At 42.9% G+C, this 14,526-nt stretch overlaps 1 protein-coding gene across 2 annotated transcripts in view; it reads left to right on the top strand.

Annotated features, from left to right (window-relative positions):
• Nucleotides 1–14,526, top strand: part of HCN1 (hyperpolarization activated cyclic nucleotide gated potassium channel 1) — a 508,213-nt gene that overhangs the window by 426,763 nt on the left and 66,924 nt on the right. For both annotated transcript variants that reach the window (XM_077285340.1, XM_077285350.1), the window contains exon 5: nt 1,117–1,263. In XM_077285340.1, coding sequence (XP_077141455.1) covers nt 1,117–1,263 — 147 coding nt within the window. The remainder of the gene's footprint in view (nt 1–1,116; nt 1,264–14,526) is intronic.

The following is a 14,526-nucleotide window of genomic DNA, read 5'->3' on the forward strand; positions in this document are numbered from 1 at the left end:
ATTGTGTGGCATTCTGTAGTTTATATTACTACCATTTTGGAGTACATATAAAGCTTTGATTCTTTTTTTGTCAATTACGTTTAGATGCGAGATGACCAAAAAACTCCAGTTTTGGCATTTTTTTTCTTTAGCACGTTTACCATATGAGTTGATTTTATATTTTCATAAATTGAACTTTACCAGATGCGACAATAAAATATATGTTTTTTAATTTTATTTTTAAATTGGGAAAAGGGCATGATTCAAACTTTATTTTTTTAATATTTAATTTTTTTTTATTAACTTACACTTATTTTTGACAGTTATTTGGTCTCCCTAATGGATTTCAACATGTGATTATTTGATCGCTTGTACTATTTACTGAACTTCACTATTGCAATAAATAATAAAAATTACGATCTCCTATGATGTCCAGACAGATCTGCACGTACAAAGATAGAGGTGACCTGGGCCTTCATTAGGATGCACACTTCCATCAGAATCATTTAAACTTCACTTTCAGAGATTGATAGCAGCATCTAAATGGTTAACAGCAGCAATCAGCGCCAGCTGTTAGAGTCAGGTGCTGGCTGTATAACACATCTGGCACCTGCCGTGTGTGAAGTGGGTTCATCTGCTGAACCTGTCCATACATCTGCACCTCAAAAAATTTTGAATCTGATCATCTCACACCATACATCGCTGGATTAGTGATGAGCGAGTGTGCTCGGTACTTGAGATTCCGAGCATGCTTGGGTGGTCTCTTAGTATTTTGGGTGTGCTCGGAGATTTAGTTTATGTCTTTGTAGCTGCATGATTTGTGGCTGCTAGACAGCCTCAACACGTGGGGATTGCCTGCTTGTTAGGAAATCCCCACATGTATTCAGGCTGTCTAGCAGCCACAAATCATGCAGCTGCGGTGACACAAACTAAATCTCAGAGCACTCCCAAAATACTCGGAGAACACCCAAGCATGCTCGGAATCTCGAGTACCGAGCACACTCGCTCATCACTACTCTGGATATGTTGAGAAAAAGGTTTTCCCCTGTTATATCGTAAATTCTAAAGTTTGAACTTGTCGATAATATTAAAATGTATTTTCTGTAATTAATTGACCTTTGTGATGTGTTTTTACAGTACAAGCAAGTGGAACAGTACATGTCATTTCATAAACTGCCTTCTGACATGAGACAGAAGATACATGATTATTATGAGCACCGGTACCAAGGAAAGATCTTCGATGAGGACAATATTCTCAGTGAGCTGAATGATCCTCTAAGGGAGGTAAGTGCACAGCAATACATTCATTGATAAGATGTAGTGAGAAAGGTTGTCTTTACACTGGCTGAATATTGGGAATGAGTGTTCCTTGTAACGCTAGTTTCACGATAATTGTGCAGTGTAAACCGATTGCTGATCACTCGATAAATGAGCGAAATGCTTGTTCTTCAGGGAAAGTGATTTTTAAGCGGACTATAATTACTGCCACCAGAGTAAATAAGACGTGCTGCCGAGAACAATGATATTCTATGTACACAGAATGAATCTTTTTACATCTGTCTAACCAGGATACTAACCAACTACCATTTGACAGTGATTTTACAGCAGCCATCAGTTTAAACGCACCCTAAATGAATCAATTGCAAGATGATGATTGTGAGGCTGAGACAGTGTATCAAACAGTATGAAACCACAGTACCAGAAACTTTTCAATTAATGGCTCATGTGTATGACTTCTATATAGTGTACAAATAATACTGCCAGTCAGTGCTCCAAAAATTCTGATATACACTGCATATAGTACAATAATGGCACTATTCGATACTTATATTCACTGTATATACAGTACACATATCAACATTGAAATTGGCAACAATAAGATGGAAAAGTCATGGAATTACGAAAATGACAGGATGGATAGACATGTTAGGGTATGTGCAGACGTTCAGTACTTGGCAGCGCTTTGGAGGCAGCACATGTCCGCTGTGCCCAAAGCGCTGCCGGCTGTTGAACGCAGGTGAATCCGCATGTGTTAATTGAACTGTGCGGAATCACCGCGTCCAATACATTGTACGGGAGAAATTTATCTTCTGGGGTCTCGCGTCTCCGCAAGATAAATTGACATGCTGCAGTCTGGAAAGACGCACCGCATGTCTGTCTCTGCAGGTAAGCCGCGGGTGTCTCTGAACACATAGTTGTCTTGGGATTTCTTGAAATCCCATCCATTGTGCTGTAACAGCTGGACGTTGCTGCGGGCTTGATGCTGCACAAGTATGCAGAGTCCAACCCGCAGCATTTACTGATCGTCTGCACATACCCTCAATGATATGAAAATGATAAAAAGAGAGCGAAATCTCCAAAACATCTTGATTTATTGAGTATCAATTATGAGCGCCATATTCATAAATCCACACTTATATACCTTGGCTGTTATCAGTGAGGTTATTGATGGTTGTCTGAAGAATATTCTGTCTGTTGTCTGCAGGCCATGGCGGCACGTTTAGACATGAGGAACATGCAGCCCGGTGTTCTCTTGTTGAAAGATAACTCCTTTGGAGAAATACCATACCATTGGTTACAAGATCAAATCAATGCAACGCCGAGCTGTCAGTGTACCTTGAACGAAGACTACTGTACATTACGCCACTCCACACTATACTTCTGGGAGTTGGGGTGATATTCCCTCATGAAAGCCTATTCATTGAGTTCCCTACGTGGTCTCCTCAGATTCAAAGAATGATGCATAGGGATCCATCCTGTATTGGAAGTGAAATTGGATGTCACATACCAAACCTAAGGTGTCAAACAATGTCTACACAAACCATCAGACGGTGTTTGCACAACATTGTGCTATGAGCCAGATATCCAGCTACAGGTGTTTGACTGACCTTATGCCACAACTCTCAAATGCTATCATGGTGCAGAACTAGACGGCAATGGAAGTTGGAATGGAGATTTATTCTTTTTTAGCAATGAGTCCTGTTTTTGTCTTGGATAGCCAGAGATTGATCTGGCGACCACATGGGCAATGCAATGAAGAGGACTTCACAAGGGAACATGAAAGTGTCCAAGGAACCGTTTCTGAACCTGTCAACGCTAGGTTGCATGTTGCTTATGCCACTATGATCAGCCTGTTGGGTCTTAATGTGCTACTATGGCTTTCTGCATCTTCGGCTAAATCTCCCACCGAGCACACTTGTGACATAATTGGTTGGCAATTGCAAAGGCAACTGTCAGCAGTGTATCTTGATGATTTGTCTTCCCAAGCACATTCAGAGTGGCAGAACATTCCTCGGACAACCATTAATAACCTCATTGATAGCAGTCTAGTAAGTGCAGGGATTTCTGCATGTGGTGCTCATACTTGATACTAAATAAATTGAAATGCTGTGAAAATCAGCTTCAGTCCCACTGCACATCCGGTGCATACAGTATAACAGCATTGGACCGCATACTTTGAGTCATACTGCTGGCCCAAATTGTCAATTACTTAGTAGTGCCCACCCATACACCAACAAACAGGGCGTTGGGAGACAGTTTCACTCCTGAATATAGAAGATAGGATTAACCCTTTGACTGATTAAAAAAAACCATACAGAGCCTGATTCATTAAGGTGTTTATGTTAGAATTTTTTCTTAAAAAGCCTCAATATTTTTGTTAATTTTGGCATTTTCACACTAGTCGCCTAATTAGTCAGCATGTGAAGTGCCTAGACCCACCCATTTAATTCTTGAAATTTTAGGCCACTTATTGGCATAAATGTCTCCAGATATATACTATGTTCCTTGACTAGAGTACATCTCTGGCAGAGGTGCTTTTTAAGCTGCATCTAACACATTAAGTGACGTGCCTTTTAATGAATTAGTTGCATCTTATTCCTGCAAACCCCTTTATTAAGAATGGCATGCACTGTACAATGCCATTCTTAATGATTCGGTTCCAAAGTGTCCACACATAATACTGCCATACGACTATAAAATGTTGGTGGGTTTGTGTACTTTCCAAGCCTTTTTGGTCCGGGGTTGCTCAAATTTGCAAGGATTGTTTTAAAAAAATATAGTTGGCATATATGCATACTTACCAATTCTCCAGGCATATCAAGGAGACTCCCGTGAAAAGTGGTGACCACCAACATTCCTAATGGCTGATTTGCTGATAAAGCACCTAGGAAACCCCCAGGATGGAATCGATCCCTTTAAGTTTCTCCTGCTAGGAACTGAGAGGTGCCTTCTTCAGACTGAACCATAAGGTCCAAACATTTAGGGTAGTGGTCTGTAAATGACATGGTTATGAAAAACCTGTCCCCTTCCTGTAATAATGTCCTCCATCCTGGCCCCTTTCTGTAATATTGTTCCCCATCTTGGGTCTCTTCCAAGTATAATGTCCTCCATCCCGGGCCTTTTCCTGGTATATAGTCCTCCATCCTGTACCCTTCCAGTAATAATGTCCTCCATCCTGGGCGCCTACCTAGTATAATGTCTCCCTTTCCTGGTATAATGTTCTCCATCCTGGGCCCCTTCTTGGTATAATGTCCTCCATTCTGGACACCTTCTTGATGTAATGTCCTCTTCCATAGGCAGTGGAGAGGACGACAGACCAGTGTGCAAGCAATGGGCAGTACATGGCATCACCGATATGCGCCGCTAGTGACTTGTATGCAGACATGAGCTGCCGGCCTTTGATTGGCTAGCAGCATGTATTGCAGTGCAAGGACCTGGCGGATCTCAGCAGCACTATACATTTCAGCTGAATGTGTGTGCTGATGTCGGCGGGCCCCCCTCCCGCACAGGCCCGGTCGTACTCTCTGACTGATTAAAAATACTTTTTAATAACGTGTGTGTGTGTTTTTTAACCCTTTCATACAATTGGATTAATAATGGATAGGTGACATAATTGACGCCTCTCCATTATTAATCTGGCTTAATGTCACCTTACAATAGCAAGGTGACATTAACCCTTCATTACCCCATATCCCAACGCTACACGGGAGTGGGAAGAGAGAGGCCAAGTGCCAGAATAGGCGCATCTTACAGATGTGCCTTTTCTGGGGTGGCTGGGGGCAGATGTTTGTAGCCAGGGGGGCCAATAACCATGGACCCTCTCTAGGCTATTAATATCTGCCCTCAGTCACTGGCTTTACCACTCTGGCGGAGAAAATTGCGCGGGAGCCCACGCCAATTTTTTTAACGATTTAACCCTTTATTTTACAAGCTACAGCGCCCAAATTTTGCACATACACACTACTAACATTAGTAGTGTGGAATATGCAAAAAAAAGGGGATATGAGATGGTTTACTGTATGTAAACCATGTCTCATATCCTGTCGGGTTGGGGAAGGAGAAATGAAAAGCCGGCAATTGAATTACCGGCTTTTCACTAACACCGCTGCGTATTTCTCGCAAGTCACACTGCTGGTCCGTGTGGAATCCGTATTTTTCTCGACCCCATAGACTTTCATTGGCGTATTTTTTGCGCAATACGCTGACAAACGCAGCATGCTGCGATTTTGTACGGCCGTAGAAAGGCGTATATTACGGATGCGTTATATACGGCTGATAGGACCTGACCCATTGGGAATAATTGGGCCGTTTGTTAGGCGTGTTTTACGGACGTATTTTCTGCGCTCTTACGTCCGTAAAACTCGCTAATGTGACGCCGGCCTAAGAGTTTATAGGGTATTTTTTAACCCTTTCCTGGCCCTCAGAATCCAGAAAAATGGGGTTAAGCAACTACCATTTTGCAGGTGCATGTATAGTGAATCACCCCAGATTCAGATTCGCCTGAATCCACAGATTTCGAAAAATTGTAAATTAATTGAATTGTTTCACTCATCTTATCTCTATGTGGAGAATTCATACAGACAATGAGCCCATTACAGAGCTGATTAGTGTAGAGCAGAGCATTTACTATGGCTCGAGGATAAAATCCTTCACCTGAAACTATCCTGTCATATTGCTTCCAGCATACCGCTTGATTAGTTCTGGGGCCTGTTAAATTGGCAAGGCCATTATCCTTGAAGGATAGGTTATATTTCATGTGGTTCATCGGCCATTACCTTTTACCTCTACTTTAGAATATGAAGAATAAACCTTCTTGTCCCTGATGGCGACGGATTGGACTATTCTCATCTGTATAGTGAACTTTATAGTCCTCCGGGAGTGGTTATTATAACAGGTAGAAGGACCCGACCGAGTTCTATCGTTACTCACAGCACAGACCATTTGCAAAGCCTGGATTAATGTTTGGGAATCAACGTGCATCCAAACAATTTGTTCTTTTCTTCTTCTAAAATGTAATCCATTTTACTTTTACCATTAGGAAGATAAAACCAGTAAATCAGTCGTGGAAGATTAATAATCTGCATGACTTCAGCATATTTGTGTTTGTCATATACAGAACTATGTGACAATCTGCATTATTGAAGCGCTGTATCAAGACAAAGCATTGACGGCAGCTGATCGACTGAGTTATTCATCTGCAGACGGAAGGAGCTCACATATGTTCAATTATCTGTCATACATCACGCTCAGAGAAGAAATAGGAGAAAGACATGTTTTCTGGAAGCTCTCCAGAGCATGATTTGTGTTGCCAGTTTATTTTATGCCGCCTTCGTAGATGCAGTTGGATTACTGATAGATGTCTCCTCCTTACCTGAATGCGAATCCAATGACTTTGTAACGCTGGCTGGATATTCAGTATTGAAGGAAGATGCCAACGGAACAGGATTTCAGGGACCCGGGATCTAGATCTTTGAACTAGAGAGATTAAAACAACATTGAGGGTGGAAAGGACTGGCTCATTACAAAATGACCTATTTTTTTAAATAAAATTTTTTGGTTAAATGTATTTTTTAGGGGATTTTTTTTATCACGATTTTAATTGAAAAAAATAATCATAATCTCAAATTTTCACAATGCGACAATAAATTCCTGTTGTCTCAGGAAATTCACAAGTACATTAGCAGTAATGACCAAAATCCATTCCTATATTTGTATTTCATATAAAGAGCATTTACAAAGGTTATTGTGCAAGACGGGGAGGAGATGGATATGTGTTATCGCTAATGATGGGCGCTGCTCGATGAGTTTGACACTCATTCAGGAATCTGTTTACTCGCTCGCCATGCCAATTCCCCGCCCCGCATGTTTGGCGTCTGATTTCGAGCCACTAAACATGTTGGCTACTGGCATTACTTTGATTGGCTGGCCGCATAGCATCATTAGGTCTATATAAGATGCAGTGCCGCCATTTTTCCTTGCAATGTTAGAGGAAATAGCTTAGGGAGAGCTGCAGGAGAAGTGACAGTGTGCTGGACAGGGTTTATTTGCCTGATTGTGCAGTCTTAAGCCAACAACCCTTTTTAGGGCTAATGCAAATATATTCTATTCCATAATACAGCAGTTAGCTGTGTTTTAGGGAGGATTAGCTGCTTTAGTAGGAAGAGTGTATTATGGGAACTTAGAGCAGGCTTGATTGCATAACAGTCCTTTGTGTTGCTAAGTTAAAGTAACAGCTCTTTTCAGGGCTAATTCAAATAGCTTCTATTCTTTAATACGGATATCTGGAAAAAAAATTGAGGGTCCGGTGGCGTAGTAGAGATTATTGTATTAGAGACATTTAGGCAGGTTTGATTGCGTTCCATTTCCATATTTTGTTGCTGTCATGTATAACAAATAATCCTTTCACTGACAATTCAAATAGATTCTATTCTCTCCTAATACCCATCATATCTTAAAATAATTTAGGATCCAGTGGCGCAGTCGAGATGATATTGTATTACAGTCATTTCGGCAGGTTTCATTGCATTCCAAACTTTGTTGCTGCCACATATAAGAAATAATCTTTTTACTGATAATTCAAATACCACCAGCATGCTCAGGCACAGGTCATCCAAGTACCTGACTAAATGGACACTTGAGTCCCCATTAGTGTCTGCGCATGACGTTGCTGCCTCTTCCCCTGTGCTACATGCTTGTCAAGCCCCTGTCCAGGTAGCAGGTGCGGATACCTCCTGCCCTGCACCTACAGTATGGTTGCACGTATGCAACCACCATCAGCATTCATGTCCACTTCTTTGTCTGAGCACAGCGTTCAGCTGTCCCTACCACAGGACTTGGAGCGCAAGTGGAAATATGCAGCCACTCACCCACAGGCCCAAACATTAAATAGCCACATTTCCAGACTGCTTACCCTGGAAATGTTGCCGTTTAGGCTTGTGGACCCTGAAGCTTTCCACAACATCATGGCGGTGACCTTCCCCTGGCACTCGCTCTCCATCCGTCCTATTTCTCCTGGAAAGCCTTCCCTGCCTTACACCAGCACGTGTCCCATAGCATAACCCGTTCCCTGACTAACAAAGTTAATGGAAAGGTCCACTTAATAACGACACATAGACAAGTGCTTGTGGCCAGGGATGCTACATTTCCCTGACAGCACACTGGGTGAACCTGCTGGAGGCCGAGTCAGACCCTGGGACTGCACACGCATAGAATTGTAGGCCCAAGTGCCATCATGGTTTCCCCCTTTTACTATACCAGTTACTAAACCCTTTCCTCCTTCCCCTCATCCTCCATCTCAGAATTACTAGTCGCAAATTGGAAGCACTGCAACACTGCCTCGATGAAGCGACAACAGGCTATTCTTAGGCTCATATGTTTAGGTGACAAACTGCACACGACAGCAGAGTTTAGAGATCTGTGGCTCTCGTTGCTGAACTTACAACCAGGCATGGTCGTGTGTGATAATGTCCGTAACCTGGTTGCTGCTCTGAAGCTTTGCAACCTCGCACATGTACCATGCCTGACCCACATGTTCAACTTAGTGGTTCAGCACTTTCTAAATACCTACCCCGATTTGCCTGAGCTACTTTTCAAGGTCCGCCATGTGTAAGCCCATATCTGCAAGTAAGCTACAACTGCCACCATTCTGACAGTGCAGCAGGAGTGCTTGCAACTGCCATCTCACCAAATGGTTTGTGACCTGCACTGAAACTCAATATTCCATATGATGACAAGGTTTTGTGAGCAGCAGAGGCAGTAGTTGAATACTAGCTCCAACATGCCCATCGGTATTCTGCTCAGCCTACACACATAACAACTGACAAGTGGCCATGGATATCTGACATCTGTCCGGTATTCCAAAACTTCGAGGAGTCAACCAAGATGGTGAGCAGTGATCATTCAGCTTCTGTGTCTACTCAAACACTTGCTGCTCACAACGAAAGATGAAGCTGTGCATGCGGACCATGTGGCGATGAAGGAAGAAAGTAGACAAGATGATACTGCCCAGCCGAGCATCATCTCATCTTCTCAGCACAGTTTGGGTGGTAATGAGGAGGAGGATGAACATGAGATAGTTACCTACGCTACAAAGAGTACTGCCCACACCAGCTTCTCATCTATTCAGCGTGGATGGCCTAAAGAGGAGGAGAAGACGGTGATGGACAGTTGTCCCCTGGTGGTGGGGACAGTGAACTCTTGACTGTTAGGTGTCTGGAATACATGGCAGACTTTAGCTGCCATTCACAAGTGCAGCACCCCAGGTGACCGGTTGCTGCAGTGATGTTACTTTTCCTTCGGGGAAAGTAATGTCATGCTCAGAGGCAATGGAGTTCTCTTCACCAGGTAAGGCACACACATGCAACACAGTCTGAATCCAGGCCAGGAGGGGGAGCTCAAGACCCGGATTCAGGGGAGCTTCCCTAAGCTACATGTATAGTGACCTGGAGGAGGAGTTAGAACAGTTAGTGAGAGACACTGAAGTGGAAGGATGTCTGGAGCAGACGTGAGAGGCCTGGCAGCCATGAAGGAGCTGCAGCTCCTGGGAAAGGAGAAGCAACCTGGAGGGTTGGATGTGGAGGAGCTGCAAGGGAAGGAGCAAAGGAGAGGAACAGGGCTCAGAGGGGAACTGTGACCGGGCACCCTCAGAGCTATAGCACAGAAGCTGGGTACCGGGAGCCTGAGGCCTTAGTGGAACTGTATGAAACTTAGCAGAACCGGAGGACTAAGAACTTTATGTGATTGGCCCACACCTGAGACGCAGCAGCACCTGAGGAGCCCGGGACATGATAGAGTCCCCGTAAAACGGCTCAAGCTGCCCATCATGCAGGTACCGGTCCTAAAACAAGGGGGAATAGAGGACTCTGCAGGAAGCTTCAAGCAGCAGGAACCTGACCTTTAAAGGCGCTTGTTGGAAAGGCTCACGGACCTCTACTGGAACAGGGGAAGCCTCCATTGCCTCTGAGACGGCCGGACCACCATCATCCATGCCTGGTACCCTGGACTGTGGCCAGCCAATTACAGTAAACCAGGTAAAGACTTATAACTTGTCTCCTCCATTTATTCATCGGCACATACCATCATCTTGGCCATACACCATAGGACCCCTGGGGACCCTGCTTCACCTGTGGGAAGTGTAACACCTGTGCTGCCACAACATCCCCCAGGGGACCCCTTCAATGCAGTGTCGGTCCCCCAACTGACCGAACACCACAGGTGGCATCACAACAGACTTTGAAAATTTTCCCCTTTAAAGACCGTTCCCCTTTATCATTGAGCCCCAGGGCCACGGACCGGCTCGCAGCACCATGACATCCCCCTTTGAGACCGGACCCGGTACTGAGTACCCCACTGCCCTGGCTGGGTGACTCACATTACCCTCACAGTTCATGCATTTTGGGCACCACCTATTACTGGTTGTTTACCCTTCTCGATCCGTGCTACAAGGATAATTTTCCATCTTTCGTTTCTGTGGCGGAGAGGGATAATAAAATGGTGCAATACAGAAGGCTTTAATAAAAGTATGGGTCAAAAAAATTGACAACGCTGGTGGGAGATGTCAGAGTTCTTGACAATGAAGGATTAAAGCGGTGGGAGGCACACAAAAGGTAGAACAGAGGCAGGGGAACACTATCAAAGGTCTGGGACAGTTTCATTAGATTCTCCTTGCACCTTGGCCATGATTTTTGGTGTACTCAGACAAGAAGGGAAAAGTTGATGAAGAGGTTGAAGGAGTACCTATCGACCAAACCAGCATTCTTTGTGATTCCTCTGTTCCATACAACTATTGCGTGTCCTAACAGGACACATGGCATGAATTGTCTCTCTATTCTTTGGAGGTGCTGGCCTGCCCTGCCGCAAGCATTTTGTCAGAGCAGGTTTTTAGTGATGCCAGGGACATAATAACTGATAGGCGCCTATCAAATGAAAATGTTGACAAGCTGAGTCTAGTCAATTGAACAAGGCTTGGATTGGCCAAGACTATGCAACACCACCGGATGAGAGCAGGGGGACATAAAGTCAAATAATTTGCTCATTTTTAAGGGTGTATTCCCATGCACTTCTTCCCATCCAAACAAGGATTTACTTTTCTTGTTTTGTAATTTTTTGTGTCTTTCTCCTCCACCAAATCTATATGGTCATGATCTGACTCTTGCTCCTAATTTTTCAAGGGTGTGTCTGATGCACTACTATATAATTTTTAAAGGCATTCCTGTAAAATCATCTTACATATATATGTATACACCCCAAGGGTAAATGGTTTTTTAGCCCTTGCTCATAGTGCATTGGATTTACCAGTGTAGTAGTCCCACTCTTTCCAAATGTTCCATACAACTATTGCGTGTCCTAACAGGACACATGGCATGAATTGTCTCTCTATGCTTTGGAGGTGCTGGCCTGCCCTGCCGCTAGCATTTTGTCAGAGCGGGTTTTTAGTGCTGCCAGGGACATAATAACTGATAGGCGCATCTGCCTATCAAATGAAAATGCTGACAAGCTGAGCCTAGTCAAAATGAACAAGGCCTGGAAGGGCCATGACTACGCAACACCACCGGATGAGAGCAGGGGGACATAAAGTCAAATAATTTGCTCATTTTTAAGGGTGTATTCCCATGCACTTCTTCCCATCCTAACAAGGATTTACTTTACTTGTTTTGTAATTTTTTGTGTCTTCCTCCTCCTCCACCAAATCTATACGGTCATGATCCGACCTAATTTTTCAAGGGTGTGTCTGATGCACTACTATATAATTTTTAAAGGCATTCCTGTAAAATCATCTTACACATATATGTATACACCCCAAGGGTAAATGGTTTTTCAGCCCTTGCTCATAGAGCATTGGATTTACCAGTGTAGTAGTCCCACTCTTTCCAAATGAGAAAAATGTTCAGAGGTTCTCCTCTACATCTCTTCCATTGCCTCCTTCTAATTTTTGTCAGGCCATTAAAACATACTGCATCGGCTTTACCGCTCTAGGTTTCCCACTCATTAACAATGTTAAAAGAATGTTTTCTGAGGCCCTCCTCTATGCCTCTTCCATGGTGTACTGTAATCCCTCCTATAAGTATTTGCTAGAATTTGCAGTAAGTGCATAGGCTTTAGCAGTGTAGGAGTCCCACTGTTTTTAAAATTTTATTTAAAATTCTCACTCCTAATTTTAGGAGGTCAAGCTTAACCGCCGTATCATTGGTAGCACCGCCTTTCTGCTTTGACTAGTGTAGGGACAGGACGTAGCTCGAGTGAGGGGCACTGTTAGGCTCTGTGGGTGTCATTGTAAAACAGCCTCTGTGTGGGCACTGTGCACCAAGTTGTGTGTGTGACCTTTTCAAAATGCAGTGTTGCTTCTTTCAAAAGCTGTAATGAAAGCAGGAGTCATTTTCTGGCATATTAGTTTACAGTGTTGCAAGGAATTTAAAGAATCTGTTTCACAGACTTTTTGCTAAATTTTGTGATCTTTTTTGCATCAGAAATCCTGAAATGTTAGCAGCACCTTTTCTTGTTGTAACAGATGCAAATTCTTTGCTTCTTTTTTGTTCGGGTACTTGTTCTCTGTATATGTATGTATGTGACTTTTTATTTGAACATTTACATATGGATCTAATAAGGGATGAAGTCAGTTTCCTGACTTGAGAAAACATTCTATTACAGGCAAGTCCTACCACCTTCTTTGTTTTGGACGCTTCCACAGTCCACATAATTAGGCCTTCTTTCCATGCATTCATTGCCCAATTTTGTCTCTTTATTGTCATGTGTAGACAGAAGTTCCAAAATAATGCAACCCAATTGACAATTTTTTTTAAATTGTCCAAAATGTATTCTTCATTCAATCCAGTTGACAATATTTTTAAACTTGTCCAAACATTTATTCTTCATCCAATCGAATTGACAATCTTTTAAAATTGTTAAAATATTTATTCAGAGTCCCCCTTTAAAATGTTTTGTTGGTTATATTGCAATGCCTCCTTGTAAGTTTAGCTGGGCCTCACAGGGTCGGCATAGCCTTTGCCAGTTTAATAGCCAGAATCTTTTTAAAGAAGTACCAGAATTGATTCACAGTCCCTCCTCTATGTGTCTATGCGTCTGAGGCCCTCTCCTGCATGTCTTGCAGGGAGCATGAGTAAGCCTCCTTCTAATTTGCACATAGTGTATTGGCTTTATAAGTGTAGGAATCACAGTACTTAGGAATTTGAACAAGATGTGTACGAGGCCCTCCTTTATGTCTAATGCAGTGTCTATCATCCCTCCTCCTCCTAGATTTTGCCAGTTCTTTCATTGTTTACATGGGCTTGGTGGTGCATCACAGTCCCTCCTTCATAAATTAAACAGGATGTGTCTCACCATTTTACACACACCACATGCCCAGATAAGGTAGTAAAATTATAAAATTACATTTACTGGGAAATTTGTATTTCACCATTTAAAGTAATGAGAAAGTGCAAAAACGCAGAAACGCAACAAAAATTCAATATGTGAACATAGCCTAAAGGGGTGGTGGAGGCTTTTTTTACTTACAGTAGTATTTTATTGTGCCTTATATATAAGTCATTATACAGAAAAGAATGTTTCTTAACATTTTTTCCTGGAAAATCCACATTTGCTTTTGGTTTTTCTGTTTTATTGCCAGTTCGTAAAAGTAGCATAATACGCAGACAACATTGTTCTCAGAAATGACCTGAGAGTCAGAGATGTGTCCTGGCATCTTCCCCATGCTGTTCCCTTTACATTTGAGCACTTTTTCCAACCATTTCAGCAATTTTAATAGCCCCCCAGACCTTATGGGAGGGTCTGCCGGAAAAATGCTCACGTTTACCATTGACTTCCATTATACTCGTTACTCAAGACGAGCACTGAAGTAGTACGACGTGCTCGATACGAATGACTCTCTCATCAATACTTAACATCAATTGTTGTCAACTCTCTCATCATCATCAACTACTTGATACTCTAGCTGACGTAGCCTACTGTAATCTTCTTCTGATTGTGACTGCACAAATATTAGGACATCGCTACACACAATCTCCTCATGTCACTCTGGAAATGTCCAGGACAAGAGGCCTGAATTAATAAATGCAAATGTCAACACTCAATCCTCAGAGTGTCTGAGTGTGGGATCACTTTTCACTTGGTACCTGCCATGATGGGAGGAAGGAGAATCAAATTGATGATTAGGTTCTTGGCTAGTGAGACTGGACCATTTGGAAGACAGGGTGGTACTGGGAAAAAGACTGGAAGCAATATATGCCTCACACCTGAACACCTGTAAGCACG

The sequence above is a fragment of the Ranitomeya variabilis genome, chromosome 1 (genome assembly GCF_051348905.1).
Source record: "Ranitomeya variabilis isolate aRanVar5 chromosome 1, aRanVar5.hap1, whole genome shotgun sequence".
Taxonomy (NCBI): Eukaryota; Metazoa; Chordata; class Amphibia; order Anura; family Dendrobatidae; genus Ranitomeya; species Ranitomeya variabilis.